Genomic DNA, 18,847 nt, shown 5'->3' with positions numbered 1-18,847 from the left:
TGTGCTGTGGAGGCAATACGCTCCACGAGGGCAGACAAGGGTATGTGCCATCTCTGTATCCTTGGTCCACAGAGGACCAGTCCCCACTCTGTTCTCATCAGACCTGACTATAACAATGTATAGTACAGTAGGCTACAGTAGCTCCTGGAGCAGGTTAATGGGCCGGCGTATGACAAGCCAAACCACCTGACATTGACCTCCCTTGACTCACTCTCCTCCTCAGAGCTGCTCGCTTGTTTACTTGTTTGTTTGTTTAACCGTCTGGAAAGCACTGACTGTCATGTGGGGAAATAATTAACAAATTGACAACGTTTTCGCAGATGAGTGTGTCTGCTAAACTAAGCCATGGAGGGAGGGAGACATCACCTTTCAGCAGGAAGCAGGCAGCTAACCCTGGGTGAGTAAACTGAACGGGTGGGCTGGGACTTTGTTCCACCTGGCTGAGCTAGCCATCAGTGTGCTGAGTGGACTAGCAGGGCCACAGCGCTGCGCTGACCCAGGCTCCTGCTTCATTTCACCCAGAGAAGCACAGAGACCTGGATCAGCCCGCATCGCCCCCGCAGAGCCAGCTGCTCTTAAAGAGGAGTGTTCCCTATTCTAGTATACTGTCTGTATCCTTTCACTGACTGGAGAATGTCTAAATGGTTTCTGTACTGTATTCTCTTATCAGAGAATAAAATACCATGTCAAACATGCCCACATACTGTGCTTCATACTAATGTACAATGAGCGACATTTTGATCATCGACTAATATCTTAGATGCAGCGAGAACAAGCTGCTTGTGTCATGATTGTCAGTAGCCTACACCGCAGAGTTAAGACCTTGCTAAGGCGTGGGCCTTTGGGTTGACACCCCTCTCAGTGGAAAACCACAAGCACCTTTGAGTTCACGTGGGCTATAGGTAGTGTTTTCCTATGGCTCGCAAAGAAACACACACAGACACCATTCTATGGGTTCCTCAAGAATTACGGTGGTGTAATGATTATGTTCAGTTAATGTACTGTCTAATTAATGCAAATCACGGTGACAGAAAAACTGCTATCCACTGTAAATCATGTGAAACAAACTTCTTTTGAGTACCACAAGTTACTAGTGTGTTACTATTACTCTCTACCAAACATTCAACTGCAAATATGGAAACAAAAAAATGACTAAACTATTCTAAACTCTAAACTTAAAATGCATCTATTTCTCCATCAATTTTGCAGCCTTTGATAAGGTTATTATAATAATCCACACAATGCCTACCAGACAGACAGAAATTATATTAGGATTTTTCACCTGACTATGAGCCTGGCTGAAAACCTTGACCTTTTCAGATTCTCTCTCATTGCTAGTGACGAGCTGGGGGTGCTAATTCTGCTCTCATAGAAAACGTTCTCCAACTACTTTTCCTTCATGACTCCACCACTCATCCTATGAAGTGCACGTCTCAGGCATTGCTGTTCCAAAATTCTCCGTTGACAACTGTAATCAGCAATGAAATGTGGGAAGACGAACGAAGAGGAAAAGTGATGTGACATCAATAGAGTGTCTAGCTTGGTCAAGTGGTTATATACAGAACCAGTAAAACGTTTGGACGCACCTACTCATTCAAGGGTTTTTCTTTATTTTCTTAATTTTTTATTATTTTCTACATTGTAGAATAATAGTGAAGACATCAAAACTATGAAATAACATATATGGAATCATGTAGTAACCAAAAAAGTGTTAAAACAAATAAAAAATATGTTATATTTGAGAATCTTCAAAGTAGACCCCCCTCCCCCAAAAAATTGCCTCGATGACAGTTTTGCACACTCTTGGCATTAATTCAACCAGCTTCATGAGGTAGTCAGCTGGAAGACATTTCAATTAACAGGTGTGCCTTGTTAAAAACGTCTTAGGGCTGAAATCCCGTTAACGGGATTGATATGACAACAGCCAGTGAAAGTGCAGAGCGCCAAATTCAAACAACAGAAATCTCATAATTAAAATTCCTCAAACATACATGTTTCTTATACCATTTTAAATGTAATCTTGTTGTTAATCCCACCAATGTGTCTGATTTCAAATAGGCTTTACAGTGAAAGCACCACAAACGATTGTTAGATAACCGCCAAGTCATATAATTTTTTTCCCATTTTTCCAGCCAAAGAAGAGTCACAAAAAGCACAAATAGAGATAAAATGAATCACTAACCTTTGATGATCTTTATCAGATGACACTCATAGGACTTCATGTTACACAATAAATGTATGTTTTGTTCGATAAAGTGCATATTTATATTTAAAAGATCTCAGTATACATTGGCGCGTTATGTTCACTACTTCCCAAAACATCCGGTGATATTGCAGAGAGCCACATCATTTTACAGAACTACTCATTATAAATGTCGATGAAAATACAAGTGTTAGACATGGAAATATAGATATACTTCACCTTAATGCAACCGCTGTGTCAGATTTTAAAAAAGCTTTATGGAAAAAGGAAACCATGCAATAATCTGAGAACGGCGCTCAGAAAACAAATAGAGATATCCGCCATGTTGGAGTCAACAGAAATCAGAAATAACATTATAAATATTCACTTACCTTTGATGATCTTCATCAGAATGCACTCCCAGGAATCCCAGTTCCACATTAAATGTTTGTTTTGTTCGATAATGTCCATCATTTATGTCCAAAGGGCTACTTTTGTTAGCACATTTGGTAAACAAATCCAAAGTCATGAAGCGCGTTCCCTAATTGCAGACGAAATGTCAAAAAGCTCTGTTACTGTCCGTAGAAAAATGTCAAACGATGTATGGAATCAATCTTTAGGATGTTTTTAACATAAAACTTAAATAATATTCCAACCGGAGAATTCCTTTGTCTTCAGAAAAGCAAAGGAGCGCGAGCTACCTCTTATGTGAAATGCGTGTGACCAGCGCGTGACTGCTGGCAGACCTCTGACTCATTCCCCTCTCATTCTATCCCCTTTCACAGTAGAATCCTAAAACAGTTTCTAAAGACGTTTGACATCTAGTGGAAGCCTTAGGAAGTGCAACATAACCAATATCCCACTGTGTATTCAATAGGGGCTGGGTTGAAAATCGACCAAACTCAGATTTCCCACTTCCTGTTTGGATTTCTTCTCAGGTTTTTGCCTGCGATATGAGTTCTGTTATAGTCACAGACATCATTCAAACAGTTTTAGAATCTTCAGATTGTTTTCTATCCAATACTAATAATATAACTAATATATTAGCAACTTGGACTGAGGAGCAGGCAGTTTACTCTGGGCACCTTTTCATCCAAGCTACTCAATACTGCCCCTGCAGCCATAAGAAGTTAAAGTATTATTTGTGGAATTTCTTTCCTTCTTAATGCATTTGAGCCAATCAGTTGTAGGGGTGGTATAAAGAAGATAGCCCTATTTGGTAAAAAAAACAAGTCCATATTATGGCAAGTACAGCTCAAATAAACAAAAAGAAACGACAGTCCATTATTACTTTAAGACATGAAGGTCAGTCAATACGGAAGAATTTCAATGATAAAACTGTCTCTCATGTGTAATGAACACGATGGGAAACAGAGAGCTGGTTTCAAGCGCAGGGCGCAGCAGGTGTTTATTGTAAAGGACCACAGGAAGAGGCAGGTAGATGGGTCCAGGGGCAGGCAGAAGGTCATACACAGGGGTCCAAAAAAGGCATCAGTACAGGCAGGGAAAAGGCTAGTAATGTCGTCCGGGAGATCAGGCAATAGGTTGATAACAGGAAATCCGATAGGCTAAAGTACAGGCAGGGAATAGGCAAAAGGCGTTGTTCATGAAGCAGGGAAAAACTTTATATACAGGAGGATGAAATTACAGGAAAAACAGAGCTCCAAATAGAAGTTTGTCACAAAACAAAAAATATCTCAATGATGGAGTGCAAAGAACTGAACTAAATAGTGTGTGATAATGACATACAGGTGTGTAAACAGGTGATCAGAATTCAGGTGATTGGGATCTGGAGCATGAGCTGCGTTCAGGGGATCTACGTGTTTGAGAGTGTGAGTTGGAAGCAGACATTACATCATGAGGACCGCCACAGAAAAGGAAGACCCAGAGTTGCCTCTGCTGTAGAGGATAAGTTCATTAGAGTTACCAGCCTCAGAAATTGTAGCCCAAATAAATGCTTCACAGAGTTCAAGTAACAGACACATCTCAACATCAACTGTTCAGAGGAGACTGTGTGAATCAGACCTTCATGGTTAAATTGCTGCAAATAAACCACTACTAAAGGACACCAATAAGAAGAAGATACTTGCTTGGGCCAAGAAACATGAGCAATGGACATTAGACCAGTGGAAATCAGTTCTTTGTTCTAACGAGTCCAAATGAGAGATTTTTGGTTCCAACCTCCGTGTCTTTGTGAGATGCAGAATAGGTGAACGGATGATCTCCGCATGTGTGGTTCCACCCGTGAAGCATGGAGTATGAGGTGTGATGGTGTGGAGGTGCTTTTCTGGTGACACTGTCTGTGCTTTTTTAAAATTCAAGGCACACTTAACCAGCATTGCTACCACAGCATTCTGCAGCGATACGCCGTCCCATCTGGCTTGCGCTTAGTGGGACTGTCATTTGTTTTTCAACAGGATAATGACCCAACACACCTCCAGCCTGTGTAAGGGCTATTTGACCAAGAAGGATAGTGATGGAGTGCTGCATCAGATGACCTGGCCACCTCAATCACCCGACCTCAACCCAATTGAGATGGTTTGGGATGAGTTGGACCGCAGAGTGAAGGAAAAGCAGCCAACAAGTGCTCGGCATATGTGGGAACTTCAAGACTGTTGGAAAAGCATTCCAGTCGATGCTGGTTGAGAGAATGCCAAGAGTGTGCAAAGCTCTCAGCAAGGCAAAGGGTGGCTACTTCGAAAAATCTCAAATCTCAAATCTATTTTGATTTGTTTAACCCTTTTTTACTTTTGATGTCTTCAGTATTATTCTAAAATGTAGAAAATAGTAAAAATAAAGAAAACCCCTTGAATGAGAAGGTGTGTCCAAACTTTTGACTGCTACTGTATATGACCTACTGTACTGAAAATAATGTGTTGCCAGAGATCAAACTGAGTGCATGGCCGTCTTGCTCTGCCATGAAAGGATCATGTAGACTAGGGATGGGCAACTTTGATGGAGGTGGAGCCACAATAAATCTGAATTCATCATGAGGGTCCGCAGTTGCTCACAGGTCTGTGTCCATACCCACACATTCAATCAACTGATTTGTGCAATCAATCTATTTGTACAGTGAAACTACTTAACTCTCTTAACAATGCATTATACCAGTAGCCAGGACCGGCCCTAGCCTTCTGGGGGCCTAATCAATATTTTGATGGGCCCCCCCCCCACCTCGCAGGCAAAATATTTTACTGGCCCCTGTCTTAACAATGGAGAGAATAATTTAAGTTTAAAAGTTAATTTCCTGAAATTCTACACATTGTGCCTTGACTTATGACATGTTAAAGGTAGACTCAGCGACATGAAGTAGACGAAGAAAGTAAACAGCATAGTTTGTGCTGATGCACAACCAAATTTCGAAATTGTACTTTGCGTATTCTACTATTCTAACTCTCAACAGTAATCTATCACTGTCCATCTGTGCGCCCTGGCACCAGCTGAGAGAGTGACCCGGGCCCCCTGGCTGTGCAGAACTAGAGTACAGTACTAGGCACAGGGCCTTCCTTCATGTCCTGTCTGGCTGGATCAGCTCTGACGAGGGGGACGGACATCCATAAGTCCCCCATTCCAATGGATCACTGTAGCACCCAGAGGTCTGGCCAGCCAGCTGCGCTTGACCTTGAAACTCAACTGTAAGATTCTTCCCATTAAACTCCATGAAATGAGCCCACCGCTCAAGCTCTTCTGCTAGGTCTACATTGATAGTGTATGTATAGAGTTTAGTTGAACAATTTCACTATTCAACTCGGCTGAGCCGGTGAGAGGACTGCTGCTAGAAAAATAATGTAATTATTGCTCAGTATTGGACGTCATTTGAATCATTACAGTCATTACAGTTTTTCTGCTCCTGATAGGTACATTGTCTCTGCTTTCTAACCTGACAACAGGAGCAGACCACTAAACTTCCCTCACTAACCTTTTGCTAATACTTAAATATGTGAAAACACAACATAATAGTCTCAGTTTCACATACAGCTGCTACCCTCTCATTTGTAAGGCAGTTTAAAGATTCTACTTTTCAAACATGCGTCATAGGCAGTGCACTCAATCTAGCCTCCCCCGTTTTCCCTGTTGTCTCTCTCTACATTCTCTATCAACACGGATTTTACCTGTTCAAAAAAGAACAGCGTTGGCCTGAGAGCTTTCAGAGTTTCAGAGCGGGGAGACTAAGGGATGAAAAATAGTGATGTGCTCCGATGCTTCCCCGGTGAGAGAGGGAGAGACGGGGAGAGAGAGCGAGAGAGAGAGAGAGAGAGAAGGAGAGAGCAGCACTGTGCCCATGAGCATGTGACATGCCAAAGCCAAATCCAAAGTGAGCCACAGCAAGGGCAGGCAACCCTCCACCCAGCAGGAAAATCATCAAACTTTTAATGACTTGGGCAATTACCCCCGGTGAGCCTGCTTAATGGCATCCAGAGGACGTCGTTAGACATGAGGAGCTAGCTACGCAGAGCTCTCTAGGCCAGCCACAGCCAGCCTCACTCCACTCCACTACTAAACAAGGCCACTCTGTACCTTTCACTGGGAGGGAGACCCCACACATGCTGCTGCTAAAAAGTCCTTCTCGGCTATTCCATGGGCTTTCACGTTGTTATTTTGTACTATTCATGAGGCAAGGACCGTCACAACACAATCAAGCCACAACAGAGAGTTTCTCTGTTTGCAAGGCACTTCTCATCAGGCCATGTGAGCGTACTTAAGCCAGATTCGCCCTCAGGGATTCATCTCAGAACATTCCCCTACTCTTCAATTATCCAGCCAGACTGTCTAAATGAGACAGGTGAGTGTTATCATTAGGAGTTGTAATTGTAGGGTGGTGCTGAGCTGAGGATGGATCTATCCACAGTGATCCTGTTGTCCAGCTCCATTATAGCATTCATCCCTTACACAGGTTTTCAATTAGCATGTCAGGCAGGCTGCTCTGCTCTGTGAGGCTGGCTGAGCTGAAGCTTCTCTCTCCCTCCCATTGCCTACACTAAGGGCCACACTCAGGGACTGGTGTCTAGAACGGTGTGGGCCCTGTGGGCCCTGTACTCATGACAGGACCTCAGCCTCCATCTTTCATACACCTAGAGGATGAAGAGAACAGTAGAACCAAGGGGATATAGGGTGAGCATCATAAAATAATGCTATGGTTATGAAATCTACATCTATTCGTAAAAAAGTGATATGGCTAAAACGTTGGCTATTATTACATTTTAGAGAATTGATAGGCGAGTCAATCCAAAGGTAATCAAAGAAACATCCTAGAAATGACACACTTTACGTGCTCTGCCTGAGCTCATTCCTGCATGGGCTCTTGAGCCTAATCCATTTGTTTTGATAGATGCAATTACAGACCTCCCAGCTCATGCCACACTCGCTGCCATAAATTGTGAAAGGTCAACAGCCCTTCCAGAGCACTTCCAGTGATGATATGAGAAGACGACCCCCCCCCCCCCCCCGCGCAGCGTCCTGTATTACCACGCTATTTAATTAGCCTACTTAAGGCCTTCGTTCACTTTAACGCTATGAATATGGATTGCTGGCAGTGAAGCCACACGGATAACGATTCTAATTGTCTTCCGACAATGAGCTCGTATGCTAATGGTCGTTTCCCCTTGGTTAGGAGCACACCCCAGGGACAGGACACTGTGTGTTTCAAGGTCCATGGAGAGAAGATACACACACATCACATTACCATGGTGAAGCTTCATTTTAGCAGCACTCCCAGTGTATTCACAGTGTGCCCTATTCTCATAGAAGAGTCTCTGTTGCTGAGCCAGCGAAACCACAGTAATGGTAGCGCCTGGGCACTACTGATAACCATTATGGGAGATGAAGTGTGACATTTGAAAATCATATGGAAAGACAACACACACATAAATGACTAAGCAGTGTGTGTCTCCACGCCTGGACTTTTCTGTAAAACAATACAGTACTGTAAGTGTATTTCCCTTCTACACCTTACGCTACAAGCCGCAAGTTTTCAGAGAGTTCCCAGCTTGTCAAATCAGCAATCAGAAACAACCTGAATCTACGTTCTTGCTTCCTTCCTTTTCCTTTTTTGCTGATGTCACAGGTCAGTGCAGATGGTGCAGATACTAATGCTCTGGCATGAGTCTGCTCACCCCTGGACTGCTATTTAGATCCCACCCAGAAACAGGTGTTATGCTGATAATTGGCCCATTGTGTAGATTTTGGTATCTCACTTGGCAGAGCTGCATCCCACACGGTAACTGTCAGAGACATGGGGGAGCGGGAGCAGAACAGCTGAGGGGCAGGGTCACGAGGTCTCATGTTATCACCCTCAGGAGGGTGAGCAAAACCCCAATTAACTTTCTGTGCACATGGCATGAAAGTTGTTCCACCTGCTAGAGAGTGCAAATGATATTTTGAGATGGTGCGAATAGGATACATCCTATTTTTATATTTATTCTCAGTAATACCAATTACACCACCGAAGACATTCTTTTAAAAACTATACTCGGTCATAGTATGAAAAAGTATATTTGGAAGAAAATTAAGCGTATTCTACAAGAACCAATATCAAATTCTAAAAACACAACCCTATGGAACAATCCATAGATAGCTTTTCAGAATTCCCCGATAAATTGGTCCAAATGGAAAACTAAAAACAGAGAAAGCGTAAATGACTTGGTAATAGGAAATACATTTATTTCGATGACAGAATTAAAAAGCAGTTTTGACTGACCAATGTAGATATTTTCAAATAGATGTAACATAAAAGTTTCATATCACAAAATTTCAATTTGAAATCGTTTGGACATCAGAGCAATTTTGAGGGAATCTTATTTGAGTCAGAAAAGGATGTTCATATGATAGGTAAGATATGCAAAACCTTGCAGAGAGCCTATCCAACTTACAGTCTCTTAGAAACTAATAGTAAAAAAACTATTGGAACCAAGACTTTAAAACAACTGATGTTGGCACAAGACGGAGTGAATGTTGGAATATAACTCAATTACAGTTAACAAAAATGTACAATTAATCCAGTATAAACTAATGTATAAAATGTATTATGTAAAAGACAAAAATTCACAAATTCTATAGCACAACGGCAGAGTCATGTCTTAAGTGCAAAACTAACAATGACTCAATAATACATGCCTTCTGGGAATGCAATAAAGTTGGCTGTCAGAAGTGTTACAATGCAAATGTACACTTAGAAATGTCCTTTTGTTTGAAAGAAAGGCAAAAAATGTACCATTAAAATAACATCGAATTGATCAGAAATACGGTGTAGACATTGTCAATGTTGTAAATGACTATTGTAGCTGGAAACAGTTGACTTGTAATGGAATATCTACATAGGCGTACAGAGGCCCATTATCAGCAACCACCACTCCTGTGTTCCAATGGCACGTTGTGTTAGCTAATCCAAGTTTATCATTTTAAAAATGCTAATTGATCATTAGAAAACCCTTTTGTAATTATGTTCGCACAGCTGAAAACTGTTGTCCTGATTAAAAAGCAATAAAACTGGCCTTCTTTAGACTAGATGAGTATCTGGAGCATCAGCATTTGTGAGTTCGATTATAGGCTCAAAATGGCCAGAAACAAAGAACTTTCTTCTGAAACTCTTCAGTTTAATGTTGTTCTAAGAAATGAAGGCTATTCCATGCAAGAAATTGCCAAGAAACTGAAGATCTCATACAACGCTGTGCATTACTCTCGTCACAGAACAGTACAAACATACTCTAACCAGAATAGAAAGAGGAGTGGGAGGCCCCGATGCACAATTGAGCAAGAGGACAAGTACACCAGAGTGTCTAGTTTGAGAAAAGTCCTCAACTAGCAGCTTCATTAAATAGTACCCGAAAAAAAACATTCTCAACGTCAACAGTGAAGAGGCGACTCTGTGATGCTGGCCTTCTAGACAACGTGCCATTGGAACACAGGAGTGGTGGTTGCTGATAACGGGCTCCTGTACACTTATGTAGACATTCCATTAAAAATCAGCCATTTCCAGCTACAATAGTCATTTACAACATTAACAATGTCTACACTGTATTTCTGATCAATTTGATGTCATTTTAATGGACAAAAAAATAGCTTTCTTTAAAAAAACAAGGACACTTCTAAATGACCCCAAACCTTTGAACAGTAGGGTACTTTTAATCCGTCTGTCTGCATATTTCAAGACATGGCATATGAGGGTGCAATGAGATACTCGATGGTTTGGAAGGTACTTTACTTGTCAATCATCTTGTAAAAACGTATACTTAAAAACTGGAAATCAACCAATCGTCCCTTGTTAACATAATGGAAAGGTCAAATGCTATATTACCTAAATGTTGAAAGTATGTCGGCAACGGAGAGAAACAAAATGGTGCAGTTTGAGGCCATGTGGCGGAGAGTGATGCGGGCGCTGGAGAGAGGGTGTGAGCAGGTGGGTCTGGGTAGGTCTGATGTCATTGATGTGCGACAGTATGCTGTCATTTGTAAATGTATGTTTTGTATTGTTAAATAATATATATATACATCTTACCCCCAAAAAAGGATATATCCTATTGGATCGGGGTCAAAAGACTCTAGGGATCCCTCTTCTCCACGGCTATACAGTAGGCCTCTGAGACAGTGGTTGAGCAGACAGGAATGGGAAGTGTTGTGCTGTTTAGGGGTTTATATTTAGCGTGAGCAGGTAGACAGACTGAATTCCAGGGCAGGCCTTTCTACTCTGTGGCTGGCCAGTACCAGAGCCATGGCAGTTAGAGTCGAGGGACAGAAGGGTGCTGTGTGTCCGGCTGACTGACCCACCCTGCTAATGACAGGGTGCTGAGGTGCAGTGGCTGCTCCTAATTACTACCAAGTAGCTGCAACCGCATGGAGCCGCGCGGAGCCCAGCGAGGGGCCCTGCCAGGCCAAGGGACAAGTCCTCCAGTGTGGAGAGGCCGCAGTCACCCCACTTCGCCCTGCTCACTCACTGCTCAGTGCTCTGGGTTCACTCCCACGCCAAGCAGCCCCTGCTGCAGCCTGCTATACTGCTGCTGCCTCATCAACTTCTCTGGCTGAAATTGCAGGGTGGCGGGGGAATCGTGTCTGTAAATACGACTGCACTGACAAAAAATGCCATGGTGCCTGTTGATCCAGCTGGGACTTTGGGGACATAAGTTCTTTCTGTTCAGATTCATATTGTCAGTGACAGCAGCTGAGCTGCAGTTCCATGAAACAGGTAACCTATCCTAACACTACCCAATATAGAAATGGCCTCTCTTCTGAATGGCGTGAACAGTATTTCAATTGACAGTCAATATAATGGATCAGATATGTTTTGCATTATTTCTGCATCTAATATTTTCTGATAATAAATGCTGTTGAGATGAGGCTTAAATTATACACTCAGTTTAAATGACATGATTACATTACTTTGTTTCATAACACCAGTTTATACCTAGAAAATCTATGTTTATATGGAATATAAACATATTTAAAGCCAGCTGATCCCATCTTTTCTCAACATTGAAGGCATATCATTTTACAGATAACCCCTACACTGGATAGATACACTTTATCTTACAGTCCTGGAGAATGGTAATGTATTACAAACAATAAATTACATCTATTGGATTGAAAATAATTGAAGCACACTTGAATACCAGAGAACATTCCTACCTCAAAACAAACAGTCCTGTGTAGGGCCGTGCACAGACCTTTCAGGGGGCAGGTGCTCAAAATGAAAAAAGGGCGCACCTCCCCCTTTCATAATCAATATCTAGGAATTCATAACATACCAATTGCCTCTTTAGTGAAAATGTTAACATTTTTGAGTATAAGCGTATTTATTTCTGCAACAAAACACAAATTGTAAGCAAGCTATTATTTACAGTGCCTCCTAAGACATGATTGACATTGGGAAATAAGGGTGGGCAATCAGCTGATCATTGACGTTGATAATTTATGTATTTGGTATTTTATTAGGATCTCCATTAGCTGTTGCAAAAGCAACAGCAACTCTTTCTGGGGTCCACACAAAACATGAAACATAATACAGAAAATGAATAGACAAGAACAGCTCAAGGACAGAACTACATAAAAAAAAATGAAAGGCACACGTAGCCTATATATATCAATGCATACACACAAACTATCTAGGTCAAATAGGGGAGAGGCGTTGTGCCGTGAAGTGTTGCTTTATCTGTTTTTTGAAACCAGGTTTGCTGTTTATTTGAGCAATATGAGATGAAACGGAGTTCCATGAAATAATGGTTCTTTATAATACTGTACGCTTTCTTGAATTTGTTCTGGATTTGGGTACTGTGAAAAGACCCCTTTTTGAGTTTCAGGACCTGTTTATTACTGCCAACCCATTCCAAAACAGACTGCAACTCTTTATTAAGGGTTATTAACTTCTTGTGACTCTCAAACCCGGATCCGGGAGCGTAATCATCGCCTGACACGAATTAGCATAACGCAACGGACATAAATCTTCCTAGAAAATATTCCTATTCATGAAAATCACAAGTGAAATATATTGGAACACAGCTAAGCCTTTTGTTAATCACCCTGTCATCTCAGATTTTCAAAATATGCTTTACAGCCAACGCTAGACAAGCATGTGTGTAAGTTTATCATAGCCTAGCATAGCATTATGCCTTGCTAGCAGCAGGCAACCTTGTCACGGAAATCAGAAAAGCAATCAAATTAAATCGTTTACCTTTGATGAACTTCGAAACTTGAAAGCATAAGCTACAGCTAGCTAGCACTGCAGTGCATAAAAGGTGGTGAGTAGTTGACTCATAGAGCGAGAAAGACAATAGTTGAACAGTTCAACAAATTCATTTCATCAAAAACGAAGGTGAAGCAAGAGAGAGAGATTGTAAATTTTTTCACTTTCAGTTTCACTTACTTAGCTAGCAAATGCAGATGGCTTGTTTAGCCTACTCAACAGAGGGATGCTATGTTAGCTAGCTGGCTATGACTATCCAACACAACATTGGAACTCATCCAAATCAAGGTAAGCTTTTGGTTTTATTAATGTATTGCCACAGGGGCCTGCCGGTATAACTGGTAAACTGCTTGCTGACTATACACTGTAACGTTTCTGCATGATTGTAGCGGGTTTTACTAACTCATTAGTTCTATTAGCTATGTTGACTAGGACGTTACTTTAGCTAATATTGGGACAACGATGTAGGCTGCGTGAGGGGGTTATGACATGTTTTTCTTTTTCTGGTCACATACAGCTGATGTCTTGTGCATTGAAGTCCACAAACAAATGTAAAAGGTGAGAGGAGGAGAGTGCCTAGAAGGAATACAATGTGGCAGCTATGAAAGTGAACTGTATTTAGGCGCGATCAGGGGTGTATTCCTTCCAACGATTCTGTTGAAAAACGTTTATTAAACGGAAGAAAACGAAATGAGGATAAAAATACCTGAATTTGTCCAATAGAAACTCTTGTTTGCAACTGTTGAACTAATGATTACACCCTAGATAAGCTAGATGCAGGCAAGAGTGTGCAACGCAGTACTGAATGTGTCACAGTCTATCCATCAGTCACTGTCTGTCAGCTCATATTTTTCTCTCAACCTGTGTGCACCTACAGTGTAAACTTTCATTCATAGGCTTGGTTGTAGCAACCTCAAGATGGGTATGGGGAAAATTAGAGTATAATGTAGTAGCCTAAACCTATCAATGCTACATTGAACTGGGTGAATGGAATATGAATGTCAGTCATCCAACATCCTGTAATAGAAATAAGGCCATGCTCATAAAAATATATATTATTCCTCCCTCATAGCACAGTGCCTCCACTGTGCCAAAGGCGACTTTAAAACAGTTCAAGATTTCATTGGTTGTGATAGGAGAAAACTGAGGATGGAGCAACAACATTGTAGTTACTCTACAATACTAACCTAATTGACTGAGTGAAAAGAAGGAAGCATGTACAGAATAAAAATATTCCAAAACATGCATCCTGTTTGCAGCAAGGCACTAAAGAAATACTGCAACAAATGTGGCAAAGCAATTAACTTTTTGTCCTGAATAGAAATAGTTATGTTTGTGGCAAATCCAAAACAACACATTACTGAGTACCACTCTCCATATTTTCAAGCATAGTGGTGGCTGCATCATGTTATGGGTATACTTGTAATCGTTGACTGGGCAGTTTTTCAGGATAAAAAATAAATGGAAGGGAGCTAAGCACAGGTAAATGACATCGCCGAAGTCAAGGATCATCAGGATAGTCAGTTTTACGAGGGTATGTTTGGCAGCATGAGTGAAAGGAGGCTTTGTTGCGAAATGGGAAGCCAATTCTAGATGTAATTTTGGATTGTAAGATGCTTAATATGAGTCTGGAAGGAGAGTTTACAGTCTAGCCAGACACCTAGGTATTTATAGTTGTCCACATATTCTAAATCAGAACCATCCAGAGTAGTGATGCTAGGCAGGCGGGTGCGGGCAGCAATCGGTTGAAGAGCATGCATTTAGTTTTACTAGCGTTTAAGAGCAGTTGGAGGCCAAGGAAGGAGGCTCTTTGCGAGGCATTGGAATACCTCCCTGGCATTTGTGGTTGAATCTGTGTTTGAAATTCACTGCTCGACTGCGGGACATTACAGATAATTGTATGTGCTGGGTACAGAGATAGGTAGTCATTAAAAAAAATCATGTTAACCCTTTAAGGTCGATGTCCGTGCCATCGCGGAAATCAAATTAGCATAATAAAAAAATCCCTATAAAAATCTGTCATTTTAACCCCCTAGAGTTGATTGACGCACCGGTGCATCAATCTAAGTTACATAACAAAAAATCCCCACCAAAATATGTCAGTTTAAGCTAGAGATATCTGTTTTTTTCCATTCGCCAGTGTCGCACTTACGCATCTACAGTGAAAGGTGGCAAAGCTAGAGCTGTGTTTTTTAACACCATGAGACATCCTGAAAATGTATTTTATCATGGAAATGTATGTAGCGTCAGTATGGTCTGACCTACAAGATGGTGTTCTCCGTTTTTCTCTACGACCCCCAGAAGAGAGAAGTAAACTCTGGGAAAAGGGAGAGCCAGAGCAATAGAACATGAGACAGAGAAATTAATGGATAGACATTGGTGAGATAGTTACCTGTCTCTCCCCCAAAAAAGTCAACCTCAGAGCCCATCCTTCCTTGCCATTGGATGAGAAGATTGTGACATCACCAGCCCCAAACACTTCCTCTTCCTGTGTCCCCCTCAGCCAATCATAGAGCCCCTACCCAAGTAGATACATCCCTTCCACCTGTCCTAATTTTGCCTGATTCCGTATAGTTCTTTTCATAAATTCTCTTTTCCATTTTTCCCAGTTCCGTTCACAAAAAACTAATTGAATGTTCTAAATCCACAACAATGTTTACACCACAACAGGAAACCACTTTTGAGGTTAGGGAAAAATGAAACATTTAAAGTTTTGTGTGTAGTCACCCTTTAATGCGAACCAGGAAGAGACCGTTGTTTGGTTAGTGGTGTTTCTGTAGACTCATGTGATTGCAGAGTTTGCAAAACAAATGGCCACTAGATTCATTTAAATTATCATAATATCATTCTGTCAGGTAGGCATAGGCTACATTGTAGTTAACATTTTAATTGAAAAGGTTTTTGGGAAAGCCTTTCCATCTCTACCAGAAAATTGTTACGTGCGCACCGCACACATACACACAGACGTGCATTCCTGTGCCGTTTCTGGAAAATACGAATCACTGATGCATTTCGTGGCGAACTTGACAATGTCACAACGACTTGCGGGCAGTGGGTTCAGAACAACAACAACAAAAACTGTTTACAAAAAAATGGTATACCCCCACCCAAAAGGGCACTTGGTGAGTGGGAGGGCAAAGGGGCATGTGTTCTGCATAGGTATAACCCTATCTGTGCACATGCCTGGTCCTGTGTTGTCAGTAGGCACTCTGAGTCCCTGTCAAGAATTCAAAACAGGTGGTTAAGTGGTGAGAACTTAACTCCTGTTTTCAACTCCATACAGGGCAACAATAACCTACTGCCATTAGCCTGTGTGGCAAGAGAGAGAGAGGCTTCTTTATGTTGAGTGGAGGGTAGGGGGGATGGGGATGACACTGACCTGCCTGTTCCTCTCATCCATGATCCTCGTGATCTGTATCTTCTTCCGGCCCATCTCTGCGTCCTGTTTGGTCTCTCTGACACCTCAAGAATATCAGAAAAACAACAGAGCTTGTCTTCTTTCCTTCACTCCTAGCACATTGTACAACACTCTACTCGGTTTTACTCTGTCCTTCTTGTGACCACACCACAATCTGCAGGAGAGAAAGAGAGAGAGAGAGATAGAAAGAAAGAGGAAAGAACAACATATTTGTTTTATTTAACCAGGCAAGTCAGTACAGAACAAATTCTTATTTTTACAATGACAGCCTACCCCAGGCAACGCTGGGCCAAGTGTGTGCCGTACTATGGGACTCCTGATCACGGCCGGTTATGATACAGGCCAGGATCGAACCAGGGTCTTTAGTGACCCCTGTAGCACTCATATGCAGTGCCTTAGACCACTGCACCACTCGGAAGCTAACATAACACTGAGTGATCTCTTCTCAGGCACATCAAAGCAGCCAAGGAGTCTGTATTCCATTCCCTGACACATACAGAGAGAATCTGAGAATGACCGGAGAACATGATGTCTCCTTATCTCTCCACATGCACTTACACAGCAGCTGGAGCCACTGGCAGAACACGTCAGACTTTAAGGGGAAACTGCTTAGAAAATGCTAAATGCAATTGATATGTCCTTAGTGTTGAATAGGCCTGATTCAGAACCAATGAAAAGACTTTCAAAAGCATTTTAAACTTAATTGTGAAATGATGTTTTCCATTTGAAGTGAGAAATTACTGCATTGAGCTGTTATTGAAGTGCACCTTGCCATTTATGACTCCCAACCAAGTACATTTCTACTGGGTTTATCTTTCTTCGATCTTAAAGCCTAACAACCAGTAACAGGACGACAGAATCACAGAGCTTTAACTAATATACTTCTGCTTCACTCTTCCTTATCTGACCCAGGCTGCTCCCAGCTTTGCTCTTAAGATGATTAAGAGTGCACCTAGTCTCAGGTTGACATCCTCAGGTTTAAATCCTCTGAGGTGGATGAGGTAGTTCCCACGTGAGGTGCTCTGTAACCTGCCAACCTGGCGACTGGTTCAGACTTCAGCAGGCCTTATGAACTCTGCCCTCTAGCTGCTCCTCTGATCTAAGGGAAATACAGTGCCTTCGGAAAGTATTCAGACCCCTTGACTTTTTCCAAATTTCTGCAGCATTGAAGGTCCCCAAAAACACAGTGGCCTCCATCATTCTTAAATTGACATTTTTTTGGAACCACCTAGACTCTTCCGAGAGCTGGATGCCCTGCCAAATTGAGCTATTGGAGGAAAGGGCCTTGGTCAGGGAGGTGACCAAGAACCCGATGGTCACTCTGACAAAACTCTAGAGCTCCTCTGTAGAGATGGGAGAACTTTCAAGAACGACAACCATCTCTGCAGCATTCAATCAGGCCTTTATGCTAGAGTGGCCAGACGGAAGCCAAAAGGCACATAAAGATTATCAGACCATGAGAAAAACCAAGATTGAACTCTTTACCACCAAAACTTCTCAGACCTGATGAAACCAAGATTGAACTCTTTAGCCTGAATGCCAAGAGTCACGTCTGGAGGAAACGTCTGGAGGAAACCTGGCACCATCCCTACGGTGAAGCATGGTTGTAGCAGAATCATGCTGTTTGGATGTTTTTCAGCGGCAGGGACTGGAAGACTAGTCAGGATCGAGGCAAAGATGAATGGAGCAAAGTACAGAGAGATCCTTGATGAAAACCTGCTCCAGAGCGCTCAGGACCTCAGACCTTCGGCGAAGGTTCACCTTCCAACAGGACAACGACCCTAAGCACAGAGCCAAGACAGTCCGGGAGTAGCTTCGGGACAAGCCTCTGAATGTCCTTGAGTGGCCCAGCCAGAGCCTGGACTTGAACCCGATCGAACATCTCTGGAGAGACCTGAAAATAGCTGTGCAGCAACATTCTCCATCCAACCTGACAGAGCTTGAGAGGATTTGCAGAGAAGAATGGGAGAAACTCCCCAAATACAGGTGTGCCAAGCTTCTAGCGTCGTACCCAAGAAGAATTGATGCTGTAATCGCTGCCAAAGGTGCTTCAACAAAGTACTGAGTAAAGGGTCTGAATACTTATGTAAATGTGATATTTCAGTTTTTTTATTTGTAATAAATTAGCAAAAATGTTTTTTTAAAACAACAACAGTTTTTGCTTTGTCATTATGGGCTAATGTGAGTAGATTGATGAGGGGGAAGAAACTATTTAATACATTTTGGAATAAGACTATAACCTAACAAAATGTGGAAAATTTGAAGGGGTCTGAATACTTTCCGAAGGCACTGTATATACCTCTCCCTGGAGGAGCATTCATCACTGACACACAAAAAAAATGCATATACAACTACATTTCACCATAGAGCAGAACCTCTGAATAAAGTTAACGTTAGAGTATTCAGCCCACGTCCAGAGATACAGTCAGCATTACAGACTACTGTGTGGTTACACTTGAGAGCTGACTAACATCATGGGACCAGAAATGGCCAGTTCCAGTTGCATACAGTAATTTGGGGGTTTGTGACACTGGCATTATAGTGTCTGGCTGTCTGAATCTAACCTCCACTGTTA

General features: G+C 42.0%; 1 protein-coding gene across 5 annotated transcripts in view; it reads right to left on the bottom strand.

Annotated features, from left to right (window-relative positions):
• Window positions 1-18,847, bottom strand: part of LOC115109404 (myocyte-specific enhancer factor 2A-like) — a 116,468-nt gene that overhangs the window by 60,444 nt on the left and 37,177 nt on the right. For all 5 annotated transcript variants that reach the window (XM_029634251.2, XM_029634250.2, XM_029634248.2 and 2 more), the window contains exon 3: window positions 16,234-16,426. In XM_029634251.2, the coding sequence (XP_029490111.1) occupies window positions 16,234-16,287 (54 nt within the window). In that variant the 5' untranslated portion in view covers window positions 16,288-16,426. The remainder of the gene's footprint in view (window positions 1-16,233; window positions 16,427-18,847) is intronic.

This window comes from Oncorhynchus nerka, linkage group LG25 (genome assembly GCF_034236695.1).
Source record: "Oncorhynchus nerka isolate Pitt River linkage group LG25, Oner_Uvic_2.0, whole genome shotgun sequence".
Classification (NCBI taxonomy): Eukaryota; Metazoa; Chordata; class Actinopteri; order Salmoniformes; family Salmonidae; genus Oncorhynchus; species Oncorhynchus nerka.
Note: the sequence above shows the minus strand (reverse complement) of the source record. Positions and strands in the feature narration are given on the sequence as shown.